The sequence below is a fragment of the Grus americana genome, chromosome 5 (assembly GCF_028858705.1).
Source record: "Grus americana isolate bGruAme1 chromosome 5, bGruAme1.mat, whole genome shotgun sequence".
NCBI classification, from domain to species: Eukaryota; Metazoa; Chordata; class Aves; order Gruiformes; family Gruidae; genus Grus; species Grus americana.
In genome coordinates this window covers 40,501,337-40,525,762 of record NC_072856.1, presented here as the reverse complement: position 1 = coordinate 40,525,762, position 24,426 = coordinate 40,501,337, and the positions used below count along the sequence as shown (strand labels likewise).

At 37.3% G+C, this 24,426-nt stretch overlaps 2 protein-coding genes across 4 annotated transcripts in view; both read right to left on the bottom strand.

Moving 5' to 3' along the window:
* Positions 1 to 240, bottom strand: part of SCFD1 (sec1 family domain containing 1) — a 51,928-nt gene extending 51,688 nt beyond the window's left edge. For both annotated transcript variants that reach the window (XM_054827052.1, XM_054827053.1), the window contains exon 1: positions 129 to 240. In XM_054827052.1, coding sequence (XP_054683027.1) covers positions 129 to 159 — 31 coding nt within the window. In that variant the 5' untranslated portion in view covers positions 160 to 240. The remainder of the gene's footprint in view (positions 1 to 128) is intronic.
* Positions 241 to 1,001: 761 nt separating this feature from the next.
* On the bottom strand, positions 1,002 to 24,073 carry G2E3 (G2/M-phase specific E3 ubiquitin protein ligase). Of its 2 annotated transcripts, none has more exons than XM_054827978.1 (16): positions 23,976 to 24,073; positions 21,172 to 21,232; positions 20,059 to 20,156; positions 17,949 to 18,050; positions 17,255 to 17,379; positions 15,620 to 15,785; positions 14,807 to 14,913; positions 13,655 to 13,771; positions 12,202 to 12,326; positions 11,970 to 12,102; positions 11,156 to 11,290; positions 9,767 to 10,077; positions 8,923 to 9,104; positions 8,585 to 8,757; positions 6,100 to 6,299; positions 1,002 to 5,528 (listed from the first exon to the last, which is right to left on the bottom strand). In XM_054827978.1, the coding sequence occupies exons 2-16, from the start codon at positions 21,206 to 21,208 to the stop codon at positions 5,296 to 5,298; spliced, it is 2,244 nt and encodes a 747-aa protein (XP_054683953.1). In that variant the 5' UTR covers positions 21,209 to 21,232; positions 23,976 to 24,073; the 3' UTR covers positions 1,002 to 5,295. The 2 variants fall into 2 exon arrangements, with proteins under 2 accessions (XP_054683953.1, XP_054683952.1); XM_054827977.1 differs by having other exon boundaries at positions 1,008 to 5,528; positions 21,172 to 21,228; positions 23,976 to 24,021.
* Positions 24,074 to 24,426: the final 353 nt, after the last annotated feature.

Genomic DNA, 24,426 nt, shown 5'->3' with positions numbered 1-24,426 from the left:
CCGCCCCGGGGCCCCGCCGAGGGAAAGCGCGGAGGGAGGCAGGCAGGAGCCCTGGGCTGCAGCGCGAGGCCGATCTTGCTCGCTCCCTCCCCCGGGCCGCGCGACGGAGCCCGCAGGAAGCCGCTCACCTGTCTGCTTCTCCCGGATACCGGCCGCCATTTTCCTGACCAGCCAGCCCGGCCGCGGCGCGGCGCCCCGCCCACCGCCGCGTACGCAGCCGCCGGACGACGTGGCGGCCCGTACGGCGACGTGAGGCGCGTCCCGGCCGCCCCTCCCCGGGCGCTGCCAGGTGCAGGGCTCCCGCCGGCTGGGCGGCCCCCGGCCCCGCCCCCGAGGCACAGCTCTCCACTCTCCGCGCCCCGGCGGCGCTAGACCAAGCCCCCGTTCCTGAGGGAGCTGCAATTAAGATCTAAAATGTACGTCTGTGCTTTTCCCCAGCTGAGAACAAAATAAGAGGGTGAGACCTCTCAGACAAGGGGGTGGTGCTCCTTTCCACATATTTTTTTTTTCCGAGCAAAAAGTCGCCTTAAGTTTTTGCTCTACTCTCCCTCTGAATTTTCAAGGAGATAACTGAAATGTGCCCTGGAAAATAGCAACCAGGGCAGCTCTGAGGTGCTTAGATGAACTACATGAAAAGGACTGGTGTTTCAAGAACAGGCAGCTGGCTACAAATAAAATAATCAAATTTTAGCGAGTTATTGAAAAGGAAAATACTTAAAGTTTGCTTGTCTCTACCTCAGGTAGCATAGACCAGCAGGCAGCCTTCCTTTGGTCATCGCTGTGCTCAGAGCTGTGCCCCTACAGCAATCCTGCAGTGGGAACACCCCCGCTCACCTTAACTCGGTCTTGGGCACAAAGGTAGCTGGGTAAACATGCTATAGATTAATATAAAGGTGCCATATAGGTACACAAATGGAACTACAGAAATCAGTGCTAACACTTATAGAGCTAAACCCCATTAAATCACCAAAATAACACCGCTGGAGAAAGTTACATATGTATTCCAACAGAAATTTAACCCTTTATTGCACTTTAAACATATACATGACAGTTATTTCCCACAATTATTGATTATTTCAACACTGATGCTACACCTGTCAAGTACAATGTTGCTTGAAGATGCACCATTTCAGACACTGATCCTGCAGTTCAAGTTAGAGCTAAAAGTATTTACAAAATTATATTTTCTTGCATATTATTCTAATTACCATACATTTAAGAACATCATTGTTTATGTGATACAAAATCAGACAGTTGCATTGGGTTTTTTTTACAAACATTAACATTTTGATGATGATTTTCGGTATACATATGATTTGATATTTCAAAAGCTTTTGCATTTTAATTTTTATTTTATCCAACTAGCAATTCCTGTCCTGAAGTAAAAAAAACCCCAAACAGTAAAGCTTGAGCTTTAAAATGCTTTACCATATAATACAGAATCAAGATAAACCTTAAAAGCATATTTTGTAGCCTCCAGAGTTGCATTTCCTTCTATTTGAATAAGAATTTTTTGATACTATTTTCAAAATGCATATGCAGAATGTGAGTGTGAATTAGTGACTAAAACTCTGCTCTACATTTTAAATATAAAAAAAACCTCAAAGTCCTCAAGTCTTCCAAGCTCAAGACTGAACATCTTAATGAAAAAAGTCAAAGCTGCAGCACATGATGATTTAGACCTTAAGTATAAACTGATACCAATTTCTTCTCATAAACCAATAAAAAATGCTAACAGCTTTTTCTAGTAACCATCCTTCTCCTGGGTGAAAGCAAGTCACAGAAATTTCTTATCTCTTGTTTTTTCAAACATAGATGTAAAATACTTGAGGGGTTTTTTTGGTTGTTTGTTTTTTTTTTTTTAAATTATATGTGCTTTATTAAGGAGACCATACTAAAACCACTAATACTAATCTATTATTGTTTACTAGAAAATTATCACTCTAGAAAATAAATAGCTTATTTGATCTGCTAATTCCAATGGAAGTTTAGGGTTTGATGTAGAAACTGCAGGGTGAAGGTCTTTGGCCAAACACAGTCAAAGAGGACTGCAATAGTTCTCTTGTGGCCCTGACAAATCTTACAAAAGATGTAACTTCTATAAAAATAAATTTAATACACAACAGCTACTGTATATGCAATTATTCTCCTTGTGTTACAGAAATACTGAAAGTAAGCAACTTCCCTAATTTCCAGATGTGCCTCAGGTTAAAGTTTATTTAAAATGAAAACTTCCCAATAATATTGCACTTCAGTGACCCGCTATAGCATTTAAAAACCTGATGGTCATTACAGCTACAGAAATTGCTCTTCGGGTTTCCAGACAAAAGAGACCTTTCTGTGTTTTGATGGATTGGAAGTCAGCTTATTCAATGGAATTTTAATGAACACTTAGAGTAAATTTAAGATTGGTCTAATGCTGAAAATAAGCAGAAGAAAGGAAGTTCCTCTCCATAGTAGCATTTAGGAATACAACTTGAATATATCAAGGATTAGAATGTCTAGATAGAGCTGATCAAACTGACAAAGGAAAGACAACTTGTCCTGAATGTGTACGCATCAGTATTAGAAAATGGGAACAAGTTCTGTGTAAGAAAAACCTTTTCGAGCAATATTAGAAACTAGAAGATTTTACAAATTCCATGTTTTGATATAGCATTGTATAGCAGAGAGTTTTAAAGTTAACATGAGATTTCTCTTACAGCTAAATAAGTTAGTTCTACCTTAATATAAAACCTATCAACTGCTGGATTCAAAACTAATAAGCAATAAAAGGTGTGAACCCTATTTTTATCTCAAATACTTTCTGAAGCCTTATATTCATATTACCTTATTACTTCTTTCTCCATTGAAGGTTTTAAGATGCAGTTTATTTAGTTCCAAGTTCTAAACCATTTCCCTTGCCACTGCAGATACCAGAAGCCCAAGAATTGTCCCTTAAAATTATCCACACTCTGCTTGCTACTTCTATAAGTTCTGTACTTCCCATACAGAAAAATAAAATATTACAGACGACATTTCTCTCTATGCAAGAAGAAGGAATACTGCACTGAGTACACCACTCATTTTCAAAGTATAATACTCTATCTGCAGGAGACTCATTGCTATATTTTAAAAATATGAACTTATAACATGAATCCATATTATGCAAATTAATTTGCAACAAACCACCTTCCTTATAATGGTAACAGACCATTCTGAAGGGTAAGAATATAAAGTTATTGGCCGTATGACATTCAAAAATTCTGCAAAGAAAACAAACATGGAATATTATTGGAGGAAAAAAAAAAAAAACCCAGAAGAGAATGAGAAAATGCTTGGCATATAAACAAGCCAAATGACATTCTCCAAGAGCTCACACATTTATTTTGAAGGTGACTTTAATATGCTTTTGGCTCAGAACCAGAAAACCACTGCTTTGATGAGATTAGATTGTTTTAGCTATTTGAAAGTAGTGAGAAATGCCTGATTTAGCTTTGCAATAATTTACTTAGACTTTGAAATAAAAAAAAAAAAGTGGCATGCACACTTGTTACCCAGTGATAGAAATAAGTCTGTATAAAAAAAATTAACACCCCTCCCAAGATCAAGAAAGAAAGAGAAGCTGTAGTAGTTTAAGAAAGGTTTCAAAATACCTGCCTATTGTTAAATGGACTGTATAACTTAAATACCCATCCCTCTTTGTCCAACCCTTTATAGCATGGTCTCAAATTTATTGAGTCTTGACTGCCACTTCCACAGTTCTTGAATTGCAATACACTGCTGTGTAATTAGTATTTAGTAATACAATTTGTTAATTGTATGTGCAATGAACCATAAACCAGAACCTGAAACCACATTAGTTTGGATTATTATTTTTTTAGAAGCACCTATCCATTTAAAATTTACTGTGGATGTACTTTCTTTCTTGCCAAGGCATTCAAAAGGAATCCTGCTTGTATTTTCAATTAAAAACAAGCTATGTTAACAAAAAAAGTGTCTGATTACTTTGCAGTATTTTGAAGAATGTGGATAGATATATACAGATATCTATCTACATACATGTATAGCACAACCTATGTTTGGGACATGGTATAGGTGGTTAAACTGATTAGGGGTGAAATCGTAATTTCAAGAGAGACCTGCATACATTTATAAAAAAATGTACTTAAATGTTCTTTTAGTTTCATAGTTTTAGTATCAGTAATATTAAAGTGTTACCATGTAGGAATATCACTACTTATCTTTTATGGCTTCATGATATTTGTACAAATACTGCAGAATTGAAATATATTTCATACAGTTGATGTTGCTCAGAATGCACCTACAACTGAACAGGAAGAGCTTGGACTAAAAGCTAGAGAAGCGCCAGACACTAACAAGCTTGATGGTAAACTGCCTTTAGTTTAACAAACAGTTTTAGTGCATATTCCTAGGAAAATACTGACTTCCATGGGAAACAAAGGAACGTGTTCTAACGAGCAACAGATTCTTATACTTCCATACTCAACAACATTAAGTCTAACCCTTATATTTCATTTTGAAAGACCACTTATTGTTGCATATTCAAGATTTACTTCTAGTTTTTACTATTTTGGCTGTATGTATAACTAAAAACTAATGTATAACAGTAGAACGCAGAAACGTGTGCAAATGTCAAAGATTTTAACAGAAACTCAAGTTTGACCAGATTTTGTTCTTGTGCCTTATTCTATTGCCTAGGTTTTCTCCAGACCTTAATTATATTTTAATGCACTAACCACAATGACCTTAAAACTCCAAGTTTCTTAACTTTCATAGGTTTGTATGAATCATCAAAACATAAATGGAATCATCAATATGAAAACAATTACTGAAAAAACATACATGGAACAACTGAAGAACTGCATCACAGTTTTACTTGAGACAAAGCTCTACAGCAGTTATCTTCAAAATGTACCTGATTTGACTTTGATAAATAAGTTACTGACGTGTGTAATACAATCAACATACTTACCTGTGGGAAATAGCTAGAATGTTACAGAGTTTGGTAACATTTCATACCTGTCTACAGCACAAGTAGACATTTAAAGTACTTCTGCAAGAGACTGCTGACTCTTAAAGCCAACTTCAAACAGGACGATGATTCAACAGATGAAGTATATTTTCATTTGAAAATTGTTTTCCATCTTACAAGATTACTACTTTTAGCATATCTTTGGGGGAGAAGTGGGAAAAGGCCAGGAGCATGGTGTCCAAAAATACAGTAGCGACTTGCAAGCAGACATTCCTGTAGAAAATTGAAGTTTCTGACATCCACTTTAGTAGCAAAAATATTTATTCTCTTTCGACTCTTAGTGTGTTTCTGATGGTGAACTCCATTTTATTTTTAAACTGCTCATATGTCTTCGTTATAGGGAGCTCTAAGCAATTAAGGAGCCTGTTTGCAACAGGATACCTTATATGCAGAAATTTAATAGTTGGTTCGGGATCAAAACCAATAGGCGGTATAGAAAAAGAGCCTGTTACGAAGAGCAGAATATCCTCCAATGTCACTACAGACTCACCACCTAAAAAAAAAAAACAGAATTAGGTTGTATCTTTATTGCCTATTACCCATGAACTGTCATCCCTCGTGTTAAGAGGAAAGAAACACTGAAATCAGGAAACCCTAGATCAATATGCTCAATGAATATGTAAGTATATGGCCAAATAAGAAAAATTTTAGCAAGAAAAACCCAGTTGGGTTAGTTCTGAAAAATCTTAAATGAATAGAAAAAAACCTCTTCTGCAAGAAGAAACCACTGTTTTCTATCTTTGAGACACACACCATCTAATAAGTTCACAGCAAAGCTGGAGAGACAGAAGTAAAGGATTTTTCTGTACCACTCAGGTTGTTTTTTTGTGTTGTTTTTGGTGTTCCGTTTTTTAAAAATCACAGTCCTAGTGCCAATCTTTCAGATACTTTTGCCTCTCATTACAATTTCAGAAACTGTAATTAGTAAGAAAGAAGGGGAAGAAGGAACTGACGGTGACTTTAAAACCTTCATTCATTTACCCCACTGAACTCTAAAATCCAAGCTCTATATGTATACCAACAGTTAAATACCCTGAAAAGGGGAAACAAAAAAAATTACTTACTTTCCACATCTTGCAAATAACCTATCCAAAAATCAGCACCTTCAACTTTATTTACACCTGATGACGAGTGGATTGTAAAGAGATCGCAAATAGTTTCTGCTGAAAGTCTTTCAGGTTTGTGGCACAAGATACTAGAGAATGCATCTGGATGCATTTGCATTTTCTCTAACACACCAAGAGTCTTCAAACCTTGCCTAAAGCTACAAGGGGGGAAAAGAAGAAAGAAAAAGAAAAAGCAAGCATCAGGAAGCCAGTAGGTAACTACCTGTATGTTGCATTGTATAAAGCTGTTAAAATTGGACATAATAAAGTTTCCCTATCTGCAGTCTCCAAAGTCTTGTCAATAAGGTGTACATAGTAGTCCCATTTTATTTGAATCTTGAAAAAGGCATTTAATTCTCATTTTAACTATCTCGTGGAGCTTTTTGGGCAGGTGAAAGAAATACCAGTAATATACAGAAGTTAACTTTATTTCCTGGTACTTGACCATACAAGCATGGTTTACTTTTAATTTTTATGTGAGAACATACTGAATTTTTTTCTTACAAATATCCCTTTAAAAAACAGTTTAAATTCCTTGTCCTTAGGCAACATGAGGTGTCTTAAAAGATAGTCTGCATATGTTTACAAACTATTGTTTCTCCCTGTGGCAAATGCAGATAACAGCATCCTGGGCTGCATTAGGAATGGTGGTGCCAGCAAGTCAAGGGAGACGATCCTTTCCCTCTGCTCAGCACTGGTAAAGCCACACTTGGAGTCCTGTGTCCAGTTCTGGACTCCCCAGTACAAGAAAGATATGGACATACTGGAGGGAGCCCAGCAGAGGGCCACTAGGATGATGAAGGCACTGGAGCACAACCCTATGAGGAAAGGCTGAGAGAGCTGGGACTGTTCAGCCTGGAGAAGAGAAAGCTCAGGTAGAATCTCAATGTATAGTATAGAAGTATCTGAAGGGAGTGTGTAAAGAAGCAGGAGCCCAGCTCTTTTCAGGGGTGCCCAGAGACAATGAAACACAGGAGGTTCCCTCTGAACATCAGGAAACACTTTTTTGCTGTGAGGGTGACCGAGAACTGGCACAGGTTGCCCGCAGAGGTTGTAGAGTCTCTGGCCATCGAGATATTCAAAAGCTGTCTAGACATTGTCCTGGGCAACTGGTTCTAGGTGGCCTGGTGTGAGCAGGGGTGGTGGACAAGATGACTTCCAGAAGTCCCTTCCAACCTACACAGCAATCTGATTCTGTGATTTAAGGGGTTTTTTTGTTTATTTTAAAAATCAGCTCTGCAGGTTGAAAAAAAATCAGTAGTTACTGTGTACTGGGTAAGAACAGTACATGCTATTTCAAGCAACTGGCTTTACAATTTAACCACCATGTTAAATAAAATTTTAATTCTGATTTAAGTTGTTTACTCATCATTTCCTAGATATCAATAGGCTAACTTGGTAAATTTCAGAACATGTTGAAAGTGTACAGTCAGTGGTGTAGAACATTAACAAAGCGATTAACTCTTTACTTACTCTCACTCCTCAGTATCGACAAGCAAATTCTTGCTCTACTCACTTTTGCACATTTTAAACCCATCTCCAAAAATGTACAAACCCACATTTTCCCATAAACAGACAGGTTACTTATTACCTTTGACTTTTTAACTGACTAGTTTTAACATATGATATAGATTGGTCAAATACACCACAGAGGGTCTTGACTGAAAGACTAGTTACTCTCAACTTTGTTAAAAAAAAAAAAATCCTCACACTCAAAATTAGGTTTTCATAGCTCTTGGAGATTCAGTTGATTCAAATTTGTCAAAGATAACACCATAAATGTGTTAAGTATAAATCCAACTATACTTGTTGGAAAAATTAGCATCCATTGCCTTTTTACTGAGCAGATGAAGAATGCAAATTGGAAGTAAGGTCAGAGACCAATCAAAAAATAGTCAACAGCTGCAACTTTCCCAGCTATTTGAAGTCATCACTACCTCATGGAAACACCAATGCAATGCTTACATTCCAAGTAGGCCAACTTACACTTGTGCACATTATCACCCTCCTAATGGCACACACAAACTCCCTAATTAGAACTCTAAAAAACTCATTTAAATTCTAAACATATGTTTAACACTTTAAAATTTAAAGATTCTAAATCTGAGGAATTCTGAATTAAAAATGAACATAAGAAATTTTGTAGTGCAAAGATCTTTTGTCATGCTGTAGTTTACAGCTGTGAATCTGCCCTCTTCATAAGGCTGAAAAAGGAACATGACCAAGGAGAAGTGAAACAGCGTGGATATGTAGAGAAATAATTTCAGTCATGCAGTTTAACTAACTAGTCAACAGTTGCTACTTAATCCACTGAAAATTACAGTAGATTTCATTGGTTTAAATGGAGAATAAGTAAGAACATGTGAAAGTTAGTTTTAGCAACGTATTATTTAGTATTTCAGTGAGGAAAAAAATTCAGAAATTTTGAAAACTTGAAACAAACCTTTCTAAGGGTGAAATAATTCTCTTGATTACATGATGGGTCAATATGTCATTCACCAGCATATTCTTATCACACAAAGCTGTTATAGGTCTTAAACATCCAGCAGCAGCAAGGAATTCGTAACAGTCGTGTATTGTAGACTGTAGACTGGACAGACTATTTGCGTATTTTATCTGTATAAGATAAAAGTTAGGAATTTGTTTACTACATGCATATGTGTGTATATGTATATAAAAATAAGCTTTTTCATTTGAACTAAAGTTATATTCAATAAGCCCTTCTTTATCTCCAAATCAAGTCTTAAACAAGAATTTGCCAGTAAGTTTAGTTTTATTTACCATTTTTATTGTTTGTGCTACATCAACATCAGCAACATCTTCCAAAGCTGGCTTCACATTCTCTGGACCATAGACAAGACAATCAAACAGTGTTTTGGAAAAGAAACCAGGAGATGGACCACCATGAACCAGGGAAACTGCAATCATTTTACCAGCTTCAAAATAAAGATTCTCTCTTACAGCTGCAAATGAAAAAAAGATATTTACTATATATGCATTAAAATAATTTGTGATCCTCAATTTTTAATAGAAAAATCTCATAATACAATTCCTTCTTACTTTAGGAGATGCAACAAATGAGGTTTGCAATCTCCTGCTATTTGAAACAATACCACCGGTATTTTTACATAGGAGTACCATATTCTTTTACTCCAACTCTTCAGCCACCATCAAGGTTTGCAAGGAGATGTAACTTTCTCTTCCACTTTGTACCCAATGTACATTTAATTCTGAAGCATAAGAACTCAAAGAAGCTAACTTTGGGTCTTTAAGGAGCATGCTATCAGAGATAATGTTCTAGAAATTTGAGGAAAGGAAAATAAGTAATAGAGAAAGTGAGTCAGGAAGAAAGAAATTAACTTCTAGAGAACAAAGAGTTCCAAGTCTAACTCTATGCTGTTTTTTTTTTCCTTGGTTGTCATCAACTTTTCCAACTAAACTAATTTTTTTTGTTATTACAAATCTGCAAGCCACCCTCCTTTAGAATTGAAAAGCAAAAAAATTCAAAACCAATTTCCATCCATCAGGACTATAATTGTGAATGGACAATCACAGTGGCTGAAGATATAAAAACCTTTCAAGTTACACAGTTCTTAATATATTTTTGTACAAAGCATTTAATTACCTTGAAAATCAAGGGACAAGTTCTTTGCAGAAGAGCCTTCAAACAGTGATGAATTCTGAAGGTGAAGCATTAATAATTGGAAGAAATGGTGTTTTGATGCAGCAGAAGTATCTGTCTTTGATCTATTTTTGCAGTTTGTGAACTTTATTTCAATGGTGTTTGTAGGACTGAATTTGCGCTGTCTAAATCCTTTTAAAGCACTATTCCAAATATTTTCTGCATTGATGTTAAGCCTTGTAGTTTTTGTATTAACTTGTAGCTTTAACTCATTCAGTATATTAGAAACTTCTCTTTGTTGCTTTCTTAATTGCCTACAAGAAAATTGTATTTTCAGACAAAATCTATGAGTCATAATTAGCAAAAGTTATACAGGAAACATCCTAATATCTATAAAGAAAAATACCTCTTTAAACACTTTGGTACATTTAGGTATTGTCTAAATTATATCAGTACAATATTTAGTGTAGATTCTTCAAATTTTAATTCTGTAGTGGCAAATTTTAAAGTACTTCTAAGAACTAGAAAAAAGGAGGTAGAAATAATTACCTTGGCATAAAATTAATAGTTATTTTCTTAATTTAATTACACCAATATAGTGCCAAACAATTCTCACACCATCATTCTACATTTGAACGTGAAACAAGTGAGAAATTGAAGAGCTCACCATGTTTGTGTTAGAGATGTTTCGTGACCACATTAGAATACACTCAACTATTCACTAATATTTAATCTTTGTCATTATAATAAAAAATGTTGAGTAGGGAGAAATGCTGCAGTTATTTAAAAAATAGGACCTCTGTTTTTTAACTTGCAATCAAAACTATTTTGAATACCCTACCTACTAGAAGTAACTAATTCCCTCATCAGAATTTTTAGCACATATTACAGATAGAATTCATAAATTAAGTACTCACAAGACCAAGAATTTTGTATCCCTAAATAGAATATTCTATAGTAAAACATGTTATTTTACCACTGATTTGGGCGTAAGCACAAACTATTCTTATGGTACAAATGCAAAAACACTGAAAATTCAGGACATGTCTGATTTGAAGAAAGTAATTAGGATTTTTTTTATGCCCCCTTTTCTAAAGAACGGCTAGCCATGCTTCAGTAAGGACAAATATGTGGGTTTGGGTTTTGATCCCCTCTCTACCTAACCTAAAAGTTCTCAATAGGTATAATTCTTTTCTCCTTACCCCACTCTAGCATTTAGAAACAGCAGAAGCCTTTATCAAGTTACAACTTCAGCTCTTCAGTGCACTAATTCCATTTTTTCATTGACTATATATACACACACACAAATAGCCCCACCATGTTCTGTAGAAAATATGGTATAAAGGCATGTGCTAGATTATTCTTCAATGTAAGAAAAATAGAAGAAAATACTTTTTCCTCAGGGACCAGTTCCTGTTTGACATCAGTGGAGATAAGGACATCGTCACTCTGTTGGATGCTGGTGTGAGCTGGTGTTCTAGGTGTGAGCAGGGTGACAAGCTGTTCTGGCACATCATCTTTGGTGATCTATAAAGACAAAACCGTATGTTAAGAGATACAATTGAAGAATGCATAAACCCTTATTTGAAGGTAGCAATATAATTTCCCCCTATTTCATAACCGAAGGTCATTTGTATGTTCACTTCCATTAAGTCCATCAGTACCTGAACTACAATTTTAAAAATAATTCAATATTTTATTATATGGTGGTTTTAGGATCCATTTTTGGTTGCATCCCATACATGAGATGGAAGTTCTGACTGACACAATAAGTAAGAACTAGAAATATTACTTTCTACAGACTTGGAAAGTTTTTATTACAGAGGAAACCATTATACATATAAACATCTCTGTAAGCTAGATTTTTAGCACACTTAACATAGAAAAAATACTGATAAGCAACCTTAGCTCTAAGTTTTGCCATTTATACATTCAAAGTTACGTCTAAATTGTTAAGATTCCTTTTACAAGGATCTAATTTTATCAAACTAAAAACTGGTTTACGTGCCACCAAATGTAACTATAGCAAATTTACAGAGTTCATGGCTTACTCAGAAACCTTCAGTCACTAAATTTCACACCAATTTTATTCAATTTGCAATTTAGTGCAAGAAGTTTCTCCTACAGAATAAGCCATCATCTCCTCATGTTTAAATACTATTTTATGTTATAATCAGTTTCTGCTTGAAAACAGAAAATTACACACTGGAGAAGAAAATTGCGTTGAGATCCAGGTGACTGCCGAGGACACTTTGGAGATGGCTCTTCCAGCAAACAAGTTGTCCCATCTGTCTTTTCAGGTGTAGCCAAAGAACGCTTTTTCTGTTTGCTGTAGTTCCCTGTATGATTAAATTATATCAATTTAGTGAATTTTCTAGCTGTAAAATAGTATTGAAATTTATAATTTTAAGTAGTCATTGTCACATTTGTAGCTTTACCTGATTTTGCAAAGATACTCTGGCATTCCACGCACTCCCAGTTTTGCTCCCATGACTTCATAGATGAACAGGCCAGATGAGTTCCACGGGAACCACAACACTGACAACGCTTTATTTCCCATTTACTAAAATCAAAGACTTTTGTATTTAGAATTAGAAGAATGAGGCTAGTTAAAACAGAGAATATTCAACAGTAAATGTAATCCAGACACTAAACTAACAAAGCGTAATTTTATCAATCTGGTAGGACTGTATATAATCAAGCGGAACTTTCTTCACTCACAATTCCTGGCTGCAACAAGAAAAAAAAAGACAAAGCCATCCATGTTCCAGCACCTCGTATTGAAAGAAGCTATGAGTTAGTACGCTCCCCTGCCTTGAAGTCAATAGCTTGCAGCCAGTATTTTTTCCTCACGTTGCTAGTCAGCAACATCCTCTGTATTTTACGGTTATCCAGCATTCAGCTTTTCCAAATGGTAAATTTTTGAAGGAGCATATCTGATTATCCTTAGGCATTCTGAGTAAGACTCTTCATTAATGACAGTGTTTCAAGTATCTGTTAGGTTTTTGTCTAGATTTCTTCAACTTTACTTAAACAATGGAACAATGTGACTGGTATTAGTTCAAATATTGGAAGCCTGAGGTACAACCCTTAAAGGCAAAGTAAATTCCAAGGTGCACGCATACCATGAATGAACCAAGCAATGTTTGGTCAAATCTGTACAAAGCAAAGTTAATGTCTACAGGGAGTAACCTACCACAGTCCTACAGAAACAAGTCTTCAAAGTAGAGGCTCTGACAGCTTTGAGTATACTCATGCCAGCAGAAGATATACAGTTCAGAAGCACACAAATAAAACAAGAAAGAATGCAGAAAATGAACTTGTTAAAAATCAAGCAAGTGGTAGAGCAGAATAAAGCCTTTTACATGATCAGTCAAGCCTCTTCAGTCATCAGCAATATTCTAGCTGCCATTTGCATGCAGATGGATAGCTTGCAGCTAGATTGATTTTAGATTGATTTTACACAGCTAGTTAATTTTCAGCTAAGTCTAGTACTTGATTTCTTGTAAAAGTATTAAGTACTCTAACAATTATTAAATTGTTGAATTAAGCTTTGAATGAAAGATACACAACACTAGTTTAGGCACATGCTATTCTACATGTTATATGGATGTAGAAATTCTACTTCAGCTCTGTATCAAATGATAACAAAGACAAGATAACTAATAATTGATTGGTTTGGTTTTCTTCGTTTTTCTAACCTGATTAAATTAGATAAAAATACTATTGAAACATTAGGATTATAAGGAGTAAAAACCCAATTTTATTTGGACATGGTGCCTTGTCCTGACATTAAAAACTGATGCTGGAAAGTGTTAAAGCATTTAAATAAAAAAAACCACCAAAGAACTACTCCATCCTAGGTTATACCTTCCTGCAAAAGCATCATACCTATCAGGTTCATTATAATCTCTTCCTTTCTTGCAGAGACATCTTTTAATGTCACAGTGTTGATAACATTGCAGTAGGTCTTGATATGCATTCTCTTCAAGTTCCCAAGATGCATCCCTATAAACAAGGCAGAAGATCTGTTATTACAGCTGCATTTCTGATTGTTTAAATGGGTTAGTATGGCTTTGGAAAAGATGTAATAACCACATGAAGATTTTTCAGTCATGTAATGTTCTAGGCAACAGCTTAACAACTGAGAGGGAGAAGAAAAAAGCCTAGGATCAAAAATACTATAAAATACACAGACTTCTTGTGTACAGTTACTTTAATCAAAGTAGTTATTTTTTGCATGATTACAGTGCATGTTTGCTCTGTTTCATATTATTCCGCCTTCTCTTTCACAGCAGACATGGATATTTGTTTTGGCAGTCTACTCAAGTTACCACTGAAAATGGTCTCATAAAAACTAACTCAGAATTTTCCAGGCCAGTATGGCAAAGTTCATCAAGTATTTTGACTCTTTTTCCACTCCAAAGTCTTAAGCTTCTGTCTCTGGAGGGAATTAACGGTAGTCTCTGAAGAGACTAATAGTTATTAAAGAACAATAGTTCTAACAAAGTAACATCATCCTGATAACTTTCTGTCTTATTTTAAGCCCCATCGAATGGTGGAAACTTATGAAAAACAGCTCAGAATTTTAGAAGCAGTTATACTAAACATCCTTAGCAATCAATCCCTTGGGAGAAGATGGAAACTGTATGGCTGAGTAATCAGTCAATTACAATACTGTCTGGATGGAAATTCAGATAATTTAAAAACTTGGGTACAGAAAATACACTTCTCTGCAGCCTCTACGTTGATGTGAAATTATTGTATTTAAAGTGTGTTGATCTTTTAAATAGGTCCCTGGTTGAATCATGGCATTAAAAATTACTTTTCAGAGCTTCCTGCTTTATGTTTGAGATGACTAATTTGGCCTTTGACAATTTTTATGCATAAGTAAAAGGAAACAGGCTACTCCTTATCAAACCAAACAATTCTACTATTGAAGGTAGAACTGAGGTTTCACATATTAATACAGTTCTATAGAATAAATAAAAAATATTTTAACACACTATCAAAGTTTTAATAGAAGATTATTTACAAACTTACTTTTCTGGAATGTGTATGCCCATTCTCAACATTTCTTTCTGAAATTTATCCTTGTTATTACATACTGTGCACCTAAAGAAAAATATCCCAGCACTCAAAGCTTGATACTGTGTCAAGAAAAAGAAACACAAGAAAAAACCAAACCAATTATTGAATTACTACCATCCTTAGGATGCCACTAAATAATGCCTTAATATCTATAACCATTAAATGCATGGATACTGTCCTGACATGGATGTTGAAGCTGACATAAATCATGATGTCACTTGACAATGAAGCAAGTGGCAAGCATTTTCTCTTCCTTTAAAGGACAAGAGCTCACATACCAGAATAAGGTTCATAAACAAAAGCACAATCCTTTTCAATCAATCTGTCCAGATCTAGAATGAGTTTACAAAAACACCCCTTATAACTGTTTCCAGCTCTGGACTTAGGCAAAGAGAACTGATGATGGATCAACAACTTTTTAGCATTTCGATTCTGCACATAATGACTTGCAAGAAGGCAACTACCTAGGCTGGACTTCAGTTCCTAAAAATAACTAAAGGCATGAGGTATCACACATGCAGTAACATGGGGGATAGGGGGAGAGATTAACAGCGTAAAAAAAGAAATCCTTCTTGTCAGACACTAGTCTCCAAAATACAATTTTATAGCATTGTCCTTCAAACCCAGTGTATTTCCATAGGCACTGGTTATATTAACCCTAAGCAATTTTACACAATTGTAAGCAACTGTTCTGTTATTTTTAAACACAACAGAAATGTGATCTCTGTGGATGCAAACAGAAAAGAAAGGGAGAACCTGTGTTACCTGCAAGCATTCTCGATGAAACCAAGCGTTTTTACAGCAAGGACTTTTCAATACAGTGTACATTGGAAGCTGTTCAACCAAATCCAGGCATATTGTACACTGTGAAGTTCCTCTACATTCTTTATCTGGAAACTTTTGGACTGGCTTATGCTCCCAACAGTAAGATCTAAAAATAATAATTTAAGGTTCCTTTATCAAAACAACATTTTAAGAAACTTCCCCATAAAATTTGGAGATAGCAAAATGAATCCTCTATTATATCTGTTTATCATGAATAAATCCTGTGCAACAAGCTAAAAAGGCAGACACGTACTGGTTTTGGCTGGGATAGTTAATTTTCTTCATAGTAGCTTGTATGGTGCTGTGGTTTGGATTTGTGCTGAAAACAGCCTTGATAATACAAGGATGTTTTTGTTATTGCTGAGTAGTGCTTACATAGAGTCAAGGCCTTTTCTGTTTCTCACACTGCCCCAGCAGCGAGTAGGGCTGGGGGTGCACAAGGAGTTGGGAGGGGACACAGCCAGGACAACTGACCCCACCTGACCAAAGGGATATTCCGTACCATAATGTCAAACTCAGCAATAAAAATGGGGGAAAGAAGGGGGAAGGGGAGAAGTTTGGCATGATGGCATTTGTCTTCACAAGCAACTTTTACGCATGATGAAGCCCTGCTTTCCTGGACACAGCTAAACATCTGCCTGCTAATGGGAAGTGGTGAATTAATTTCTTGTTTTGCTTTGCTTGCACATGTAGCTGTTGCTTTGCCTATTAAACTGTCTTTATCTCAACCCACGAGTTTTCTCACTTTAACCCTTCCGATTCTCTCCCCATCCCGCTGGGGGTAGTGAGCAAGCGGCTGTGTGGTGCTCTTTTGCCTATCAGGGTTAAACCATGACACACACATAAACAAATTATGTATCTAACAGAGCAAGTCAATAGAACAACAGTAAGGAAGAGTGTTGCCAACCGATGATCTGTACATTACAGAGACCATATACCCCCTTTCTCTCAAAACTTCTTTAGGTCCAAATAACGCTATTCCTGTCCACAGAACCTCAAATTCTTCCTATATTTCAACATTACTATAATAAAGGAGCAATTTTGAGTTTGCACATTGATTCTGCAGAGTCTAGGTAGCATGATAAGTTTTATAATTTAGCACATTTTCAAATAAATAAGACTGTCAAGAAACACAGCTCTAGAAGAAACCTTTCTGAAAATGCAGTGTTTTTATACATGCTTGACTTAATAGGAGTAATTTATTTAAGATGTTAAAGTGCCTGCCAGACTTCAATCCACTCAACCTACAAACTCTGCTCACAACAGGCAGAATAAAGCCATTATCAAATGCACTCAAGAGTGTTTTGACTACAGCCAAGGTGCTGGACAGATGATAGTAAAAGAAAATAAAATGTTTTTTAAACATTTGATATTAAACCAATTTCTTCTGCAGTCCATCTCTAATAAGCAAATCTAGAAGTCTTGTGCTTTGAAACACAATGGAACGGCATAGTGTGTTTTGACCGATGAGCAAGATAGACAGCCAAACCATTGCCATTTCAACAAAGGCACAAGAGATAGCTGTATAAATATAATGAATTGAAAATGAAAAAGCAACAAAACCCCAGAACTTACCTGAAGTCTTCCATGAACTGGAAAATACATTCCTTTTGTATCCCACAAGGAAAATGGTAACTTCGTTTGCATTTGGGATCCACACATCCTATTGAAGCACCCTTTTTCTTACAGATATTACATTTCTAGGAATAATTGGTTTTAGAAATAACAGAATATTAACATCTAAAGTCCAAGTAAAATTAGAGGAATTAAACCAACAGAAAAATTATGAAGTGTGTAAGAAAGAATATTGGCCAATAGATTGTAACTGTGACAGTTTTAGCTCTATTTCAAAGAATAAAGAAATATAGTTATTTCAAGACTTTGAGTATGTATTGTTCTATATGCATGTTGACTTGTGACACATAAGCCAAAATACAAGTTATTTTACCAGTACCTATAGTTTAGTTGCATCTATAAAATTATAAAACGTCAGCTTGAGACTCAGCATAATGTCATGAGGTATTATGCTCTTCGTCATTTATCTGCAACATACCAAGGAAATAAAAATATTGGCAAACTTCTGCCAATTTTATTGTCTCTTGTGGCTTCCACAAACCTAATATACTTGTTAAATGTAAAATTCAGATGCTTGAATGGGCTCAGCACACTGCCCATTAGAGAAAGAGAACAATACAAACCCCACAGGTGATACTAAGTGCACTTAAAAGTTACTTTTTTTCCTTGTAAGTACCAGAGACTTCATTCTTACCAGTTTTGCAGCTCTGTTTACTTCTTTTCTAATATCCGCAATTAAGAATCCATCTACACCTTCATCTTCTTCTCCTCTCTGCCAAATGCCACTTGACATCAACTATGAAAACAAATTAAGTATTTTACAATATTCAACTACCTAAAGATTTAAAGTTACCTACACTGCATTTGTCAAGAAAGAAGTTTAGTCTAACAAAGCTTGTGTGCAAACATTTTAATGATTAAAAACCTGATCCAAAACAACTACATATTTTTGTCTGATATGACACAATAGGGAATAGTAACTGGTAACATGAAAATAAATATTTCGTAATATCAAAGTCTTATGTAATACTGTAGAGCACAAGATGGTGTATTTTACCTTCCTTTTTGAAGTATACGGACTATTCAGATAATTGTCAAACAATTACTTTCAGCATATAAAGCTTCAGAGGAAGTAAAATTAGTTTATTTAATATGAATGACAATTGTGCTGTGGAGATAATGAAGCACAGTGGGAAGTATCTGTACTGAAGTGCAACCTAAGAGGAAAAGTAATTCACTTTAGAGAAGAATTAAATAAAACCAGAATCCAGTAACTAGGCAAGTCAGAAGATCCTGATGATAATTTAAAGTTACTTAGTAAGGCAGTTACATCACAAACTTCAAATAACTAGTTTCACAACTTGATGCGTCCCATGTTCTTTACAATCTCATTTTATAGTTCTCATTTTATAATTTCAACACAGTACTATTTTCTAACTACAGTTTTATCAATATTTTAGTCAAATAAATGTGAAGTTTTATACCAAAACCAATTAGGAACATTCTTTTTTCCAAATATGAGACATTTCACAAAAAAAAAAAAAGGAAACTGCACCACTAACTGGCATCTTTTTAGAAGAACTCTTTTCTTATATCATATTCACTATATTTAAGTAAAATCATGGGGTTTTGTTTGTTTGTTTTTGAAAAGAAGCAGAGACCAAAACCTAAAAGATGACTGCAGGAAGCTCATGACAGTAAAATATCTTATAAATCATAAGGCTCAGTGTTGCAAGCATGCCCTTTTCTAGCTGTTTTCCTCCATCAGGAAAGGACTTTTTCCTATCATTTCATATGGCCTTATGCATGAGACAGAATTATCACACACAGACTTAAATTTGATTCTAGCTGCTTAAAATTTAAGAAAAAAAATTTCTATCTTTATGTAACTTCAGAAAACCTCCAATGCCTTATCTTTAAAGGATTCAATATCCAACCTATTAAGCCATCTGCAATCAATACAATCTTTAAAGAACCGGTTGAGAAAACACACACACATATCCCAAATTGTTCCTGATATTCTTGAGACTTTTTTTTTAAACTTGGGGAAAAAATTCAAACTGTATTTATTAACAAACAAAAAACCTTGATTTTTTTTTAATTAGTTGTATTATTTTAAAGATCTGCAAAAATTTAAGAGTTTGAAAGGTACTTTAAGTATACCTTTAAGAGTATGAACCTTGGAAAATGCCAAGTGTGATAACAAAAGATACTCAACTGTAGTTTATATCCATAGCTTGGTTCAAATTATAAGCTTTTACTAAATAGTGATACTGTGGCTATATATGAACATTAGGTTATATAAAAAACAGTCCTACTTTTCAGATTAGTAATTAAGTGTTACAATGTCCTATGTAATGTCAGGGAATAACTCACCACCAAAGAACTAATGTGAAATGAGAAAAAAAGACAACTTTTATCTACTTTTTCCACAAGGGGTGGAATTTTCACATTCCGAATTTTGAAACTGCACTTCTCTTATAGAAGTGAATATGTAGGTGCAATCTGTTCCCTTTCTCTTAACATGTACCTTCGTATATAGGTTGTGAAAATTAACTAATTCATTTAAATGAATCATGAACAGAATTTAGCTTTGAATAAAGGCCTGTTGGGATTTATCTATTTCACCTGCTGCACCTGACAAGTACAAGCCTTCAAGGCTACAAGTTAAAGCGGACAGTTCAAGCTTTACAACAACAAAACTGTTACAACTGTTTGGACAGGTTGTTACTATTTAATACTTGTTGCGTTTACTTTCCCCCAGTTAAAACTGACAAGCTCCAAGATCAATACCAAATACTTACCAAACAGTAATAATGAACAGTCAGATTGTATTCCACATAGGTCCTTTTTTCTCCATACTTTTCAGGGCAGTCATCGGTTCGTCCACAGAGAACACAGACTAAAATACAGAATCATGTTTATAATCACAGTGAATGTACTGGAATTACTATGGATCAGCTGTAGAGCAGTACTTTCATCTCTTTTAATCACATACATCTTGAAGTAGATTACTGGATAAAGGACAGTAGATACCCTTCTCTCAATGTTGAATTCCATAGTAAATACAGAAGAAGGTACTATTTGTTCCTCCTCTAGTTCCTAAAAAGAAAATACTTCAGCAGTTCCACCTGCCTGCTGACGCAGGAAAGGGCTATCATCCAAGCTAAATTCACAAGTCGAGGGTGCTCCCAAATGAAATGTTCTTCCCAAAACACCCAAAGATAATTACCAAATGGCCAATAATGTCCAGATAAGTGTGAAATATGCAATTTAATTGTTTTTAGTATTGTACATAAAGACATCACCATATTAGAATCTATGAAGCAACTTAACTGTTTCTTTGTATATCTATGTGATAACCTTTATGAAAAGCATACAAATGGTATCCCAACTGTATCAAGTCACATGCTACCAGTGCTTTTAAAACATATGCTAGTTTTAAAACATTCAAGGATTCAAGACAACATTGGAGTCAACTAAAACCTTGAGGATTTCCCCATTTCTGCAGTTCCTAGCCCACTAACATACTTCCACAGACATTTAATATCTTCCCTTCAATTCTCAATGGATCAAGAACAGTCATACTAGTGATGAGAATAGAGGTACTGCTTCAGCCTAAGAAAGTCTTGAGTGATACATCTCACACAGCTGTGTGTGATTTGGCAGCTGAATTCCCAAGGTTACTTTCTTAAAACATCTGCAGAAAAGACTATTTTTAAATATTCCAATTACAGCAAACAAATCCAAACAAGTTTATAAGTTATTTCTTTTTCATTCCCTGAGACAAGTGGCTCCAACACAATTTGATTATTGAAAATCCACCTGTTCTTTCAGCCCAAAGAAAGCAAGTTATAATTGGTATTATATATGCAGATTAAAGATATCTATAACTATTTAATAAAAATCTTACTTACATGGACTTTGAATGTCAAAGTTATTGTTTTTACTCATCCTAATGAGAGTTCTTCTGGCTGTCTGTCATGAAAAAGAAATGAGTTGTTAAATACATCTAGTGCATTAACAATGACCATTACATACAACTTTGACATTTTAAAGTGAAAAAACCACCCAAACTCAGAAAATTAAAAATGGGATATTATAATTCCGCTATTATTGTGAGAGATAGGGGTTTGGAAAGCAGGATGCAAGTGTTCAGAAAAAATATTCCCAGACCAATGATCCAAGGACAACCAAGGAAGTGGTGGTGACTCCTGCTCAAGTAAAGATTGTATTAACATGAGGAACTTGAAAGAAATAAATTCACCAGGTAGGATAGTGACGTAACTATGAAGATACTCCCCATTGTTTAGAGAAAATCCAGGATCCTGGCCTAGACAAAGAAATCCTGACCTAAGATAAAAAAATAATAAAAATGGTGAGGAATCCAAAACATTGACGTTCATACGGGGGGAATTTACACCTTTTAGAAGTATTTTACACTCTGAAGTGGAGAGTAATTTATTTGGAAACACTGACCTAACCCACATTTCCTTCAAACATCACACGCCCCCAAGATACATTAACATTACTGGGAGCTAGCCTTTACTGCATGCCATGCCATGCATCCTAGGCCACCTTGGAAAAAATAAAAAAATAAAAAAACCCACCAAAACCCACAAAACGTTTCTTCACCGCAGCACTAACATGATTATTGTTTCTCTAGTGCAAAGCAGAGCCCTTTGAGAAACCTATCTGTAGATCTTTGACTTGCCTTCTCTTAGGAAGCTGAAGAAAGCATTAGGTAAGTTTTGCAAAACAAAACGGGGCGATTGCCTGCAGATCCATGCTTGACCTCACAGGTAGGCGGACGACTTCCTTCACACACGCGAAGTGAGCAAGGAGGCAGCCATAACAAATCCAACGTCCAAACCAGAAGCCTGACCAACTCCGAGCTATGGGAGTTTTGGTATTTACAGATGACTGCCAGGTACAGGCTTCAGGAACAAACTTTAGGCTAATTCATACTATTGCAATTAAAGTACTGCTGCCATTTTCCTGGAGTTTTAGGAAAGGAGTTGTACTAAGAAAAAAAAGGTAGGCAGAAGTCTCGGGCAAAAGGCAACTGCTCTACGCCATTGTACTTTGTTAAAGGGAACCGGAGTGGTTGTACACAAAAAGACCTTTGCCAGAAAACGATCTAAAAGGAAAACAAGCATAAAATAAACAATGCCACAACCAAATGAAGTCAAGAGGCTCTGAAGACCACACGCTGCACCGACAGTCAGATGAAATAATTGGTTCCAGTTTTCCCAGAAACACACTTCCCTCTTTCTAACTTACAGAAGATACTCCCAGGTACGGGTGCGGGGAGGGGGCAGCAGACAAGCACCCAGCTCACACACTCCGCTTCTCCTCCGGATTGCCCAAGAACGGGCACTGACAATTTCACAGCCCTCAATCTACTAGGGTAATACAACAAAAACAATCTATATATGACCACACAAGACCAGATTTTCACCTCCGTGTGTTGTAAAAAGCCCTACCAGGTGGAGAAAGCATATATACGCCTGGAAACAAGCACCTTCCTACCTTTCCCTGGCTCCAGCAAAGCAGGAAAAAAGTCGCTATCCTTCCCCCCTCCCCCCCCCCCCACTTTTCTCAAACTCTTTCAGCGAAGTGAACCCCGGAATTCAAATTTGCAAGTTAAAAGAAATGCGAGAACAACCATTGAGGCTCCATGCATAAATGCTACAGGGCTTTCTACAGAGGAACAAAGCAATTCCTTATCAGTCTATTTGCAAGACAGGAACACATTATCGCCCAGTGTTTATAAAAACCGAAGTGTAAGTAAAATGTATCTACTTTGCCTAAATGGGCTAAAAAATAAAAAAATTCCCAGAATGGTGCTTAGGTTTTACTAAGTTCTATAACTCTTTACTGGTCCAGAACATAAGGTGGTTTTAAACGAAGTTTGGTTTTTGTTTCTTTTTTTTTTTTTTTAAACTAAAGGATGGGAAAAAACCCCCAAACCCCAAGAACCACGACTTCAAGAGGCAAGGATTCAGGTACACGTATTCTCTAGCATAGGAACAAAGGCTTCACGGAACCCTCCCAGATCCCGTCCGTTCGTGCTGGGTGTCCTGAATTTACGTATGACAGGGTCTCCAGCTCATCTCGCAGTTTATAACACGATGCCATGCCCTGAGCGAACTCATCCCTCAGCACCCACCACCCGGGTGGGAGCAGAACTCCCGCCACGTTTCGAGGAACTCCAACTTATTAAGATTCAGGTCATCGCTGAACTGTCCGAGTCTGACCGGGGTTCAACCGCGAAACCCGATGGGAAGGCACGGCGGCCACGGCAGTGCTTGTGGCAAGAGGCGCGCCCCCGACCCGCCTCCCTCCCGCGGCCGCACTGGGCCGGTCTCCCCGGGACGCTGCTCGCCTCCCGCTAGTCTGCCTGCCAGAAGAGGGAAGATTTCCTCTTAGATTAGTTATTCCGCTGTCTTCTGCCTCCAGACAAGCGGCGGGAGCTTGCTGCCCAGAGCACGGGCTGGGAAGCTGTTGCACGTTGCTCCGCCGCTCGGCTCGCCTCACGGAGAAGCGGGGGGCTCCCCCGCCACGGCAGCTTGAACTGCCCCTTTGGCGACTCAACGCCCCACGCGCGTCTCCTCGCCCTTTCTAAGGCGGCACTCGGCTCCCTACACCCACATGCTCAGCCAAACCCGAGGCTAGAGACAGCAGGACAAAGCCTCAGCCCACTTAAGGCGTTACTCACCCCGAAGGCAGCCCCGCCAACAACGCACTCCGGCGGCCGCCCCGCCGGTAAGCCGCCCGCGCTAACTGACAGACAATTCAAACCCAAACATCCGCCGCCCTTCCGGAAGCGAGGAGCCAGCCCCCCGCTCCGCCCACCGCCGCGCCCGCCATCCGTTGCATCGGCGCTCGGCCACCTTCGCCGGGCACGCCGGCTCAGCGGGAGGAGACGTGCGATCATGGAGATCGGTACTTGACTGGAAGGGCCGGCGCCCGCGGCCGTTCCCGGCGCTCCGCCTGCAGCTGGGCAGCCGGCCCCTGGGCGGTGCTCTGGCGCCGGGCTCTGCGGGCGGGATCTGTGGGGGCGGGGGCTCCGGGAGCTGTGAGGGGGTGGCCCCCGGGAGCCGTGCGGCGCCGGGGTCCACGGCAGTGGTGGGGCGGCGCTCCCGGTGTTGGTGTTTTACGGGACTGCC

What these genes read in the sequence shown, in the direction of transcription:
- G2E3 (XM_054827978.1), bottom strand. Translation starts at nt 21,208, where the DNA reads ATGAGTAAAAACAATAACTTTGACATTCAAAGTCCAT. An exon ending in TAGCACAAACAATAAAAATG is followed by an intron (nt 8,758 to 8,922) that starts GTAAATAAAACT and finishes TATCTTATACAG; the next exon opens with ATAAAATACGCAAATAGTCT. An exon ending in ATTATTTCACCCTTAGAAAG is followed by an intron (nt 6,300 to 8,584) that starts GTTTGTTTCAAG and finishes CCCCCCTTGTAG; the next exon opens with CTTTAGGCAAGGTTTGAAGA.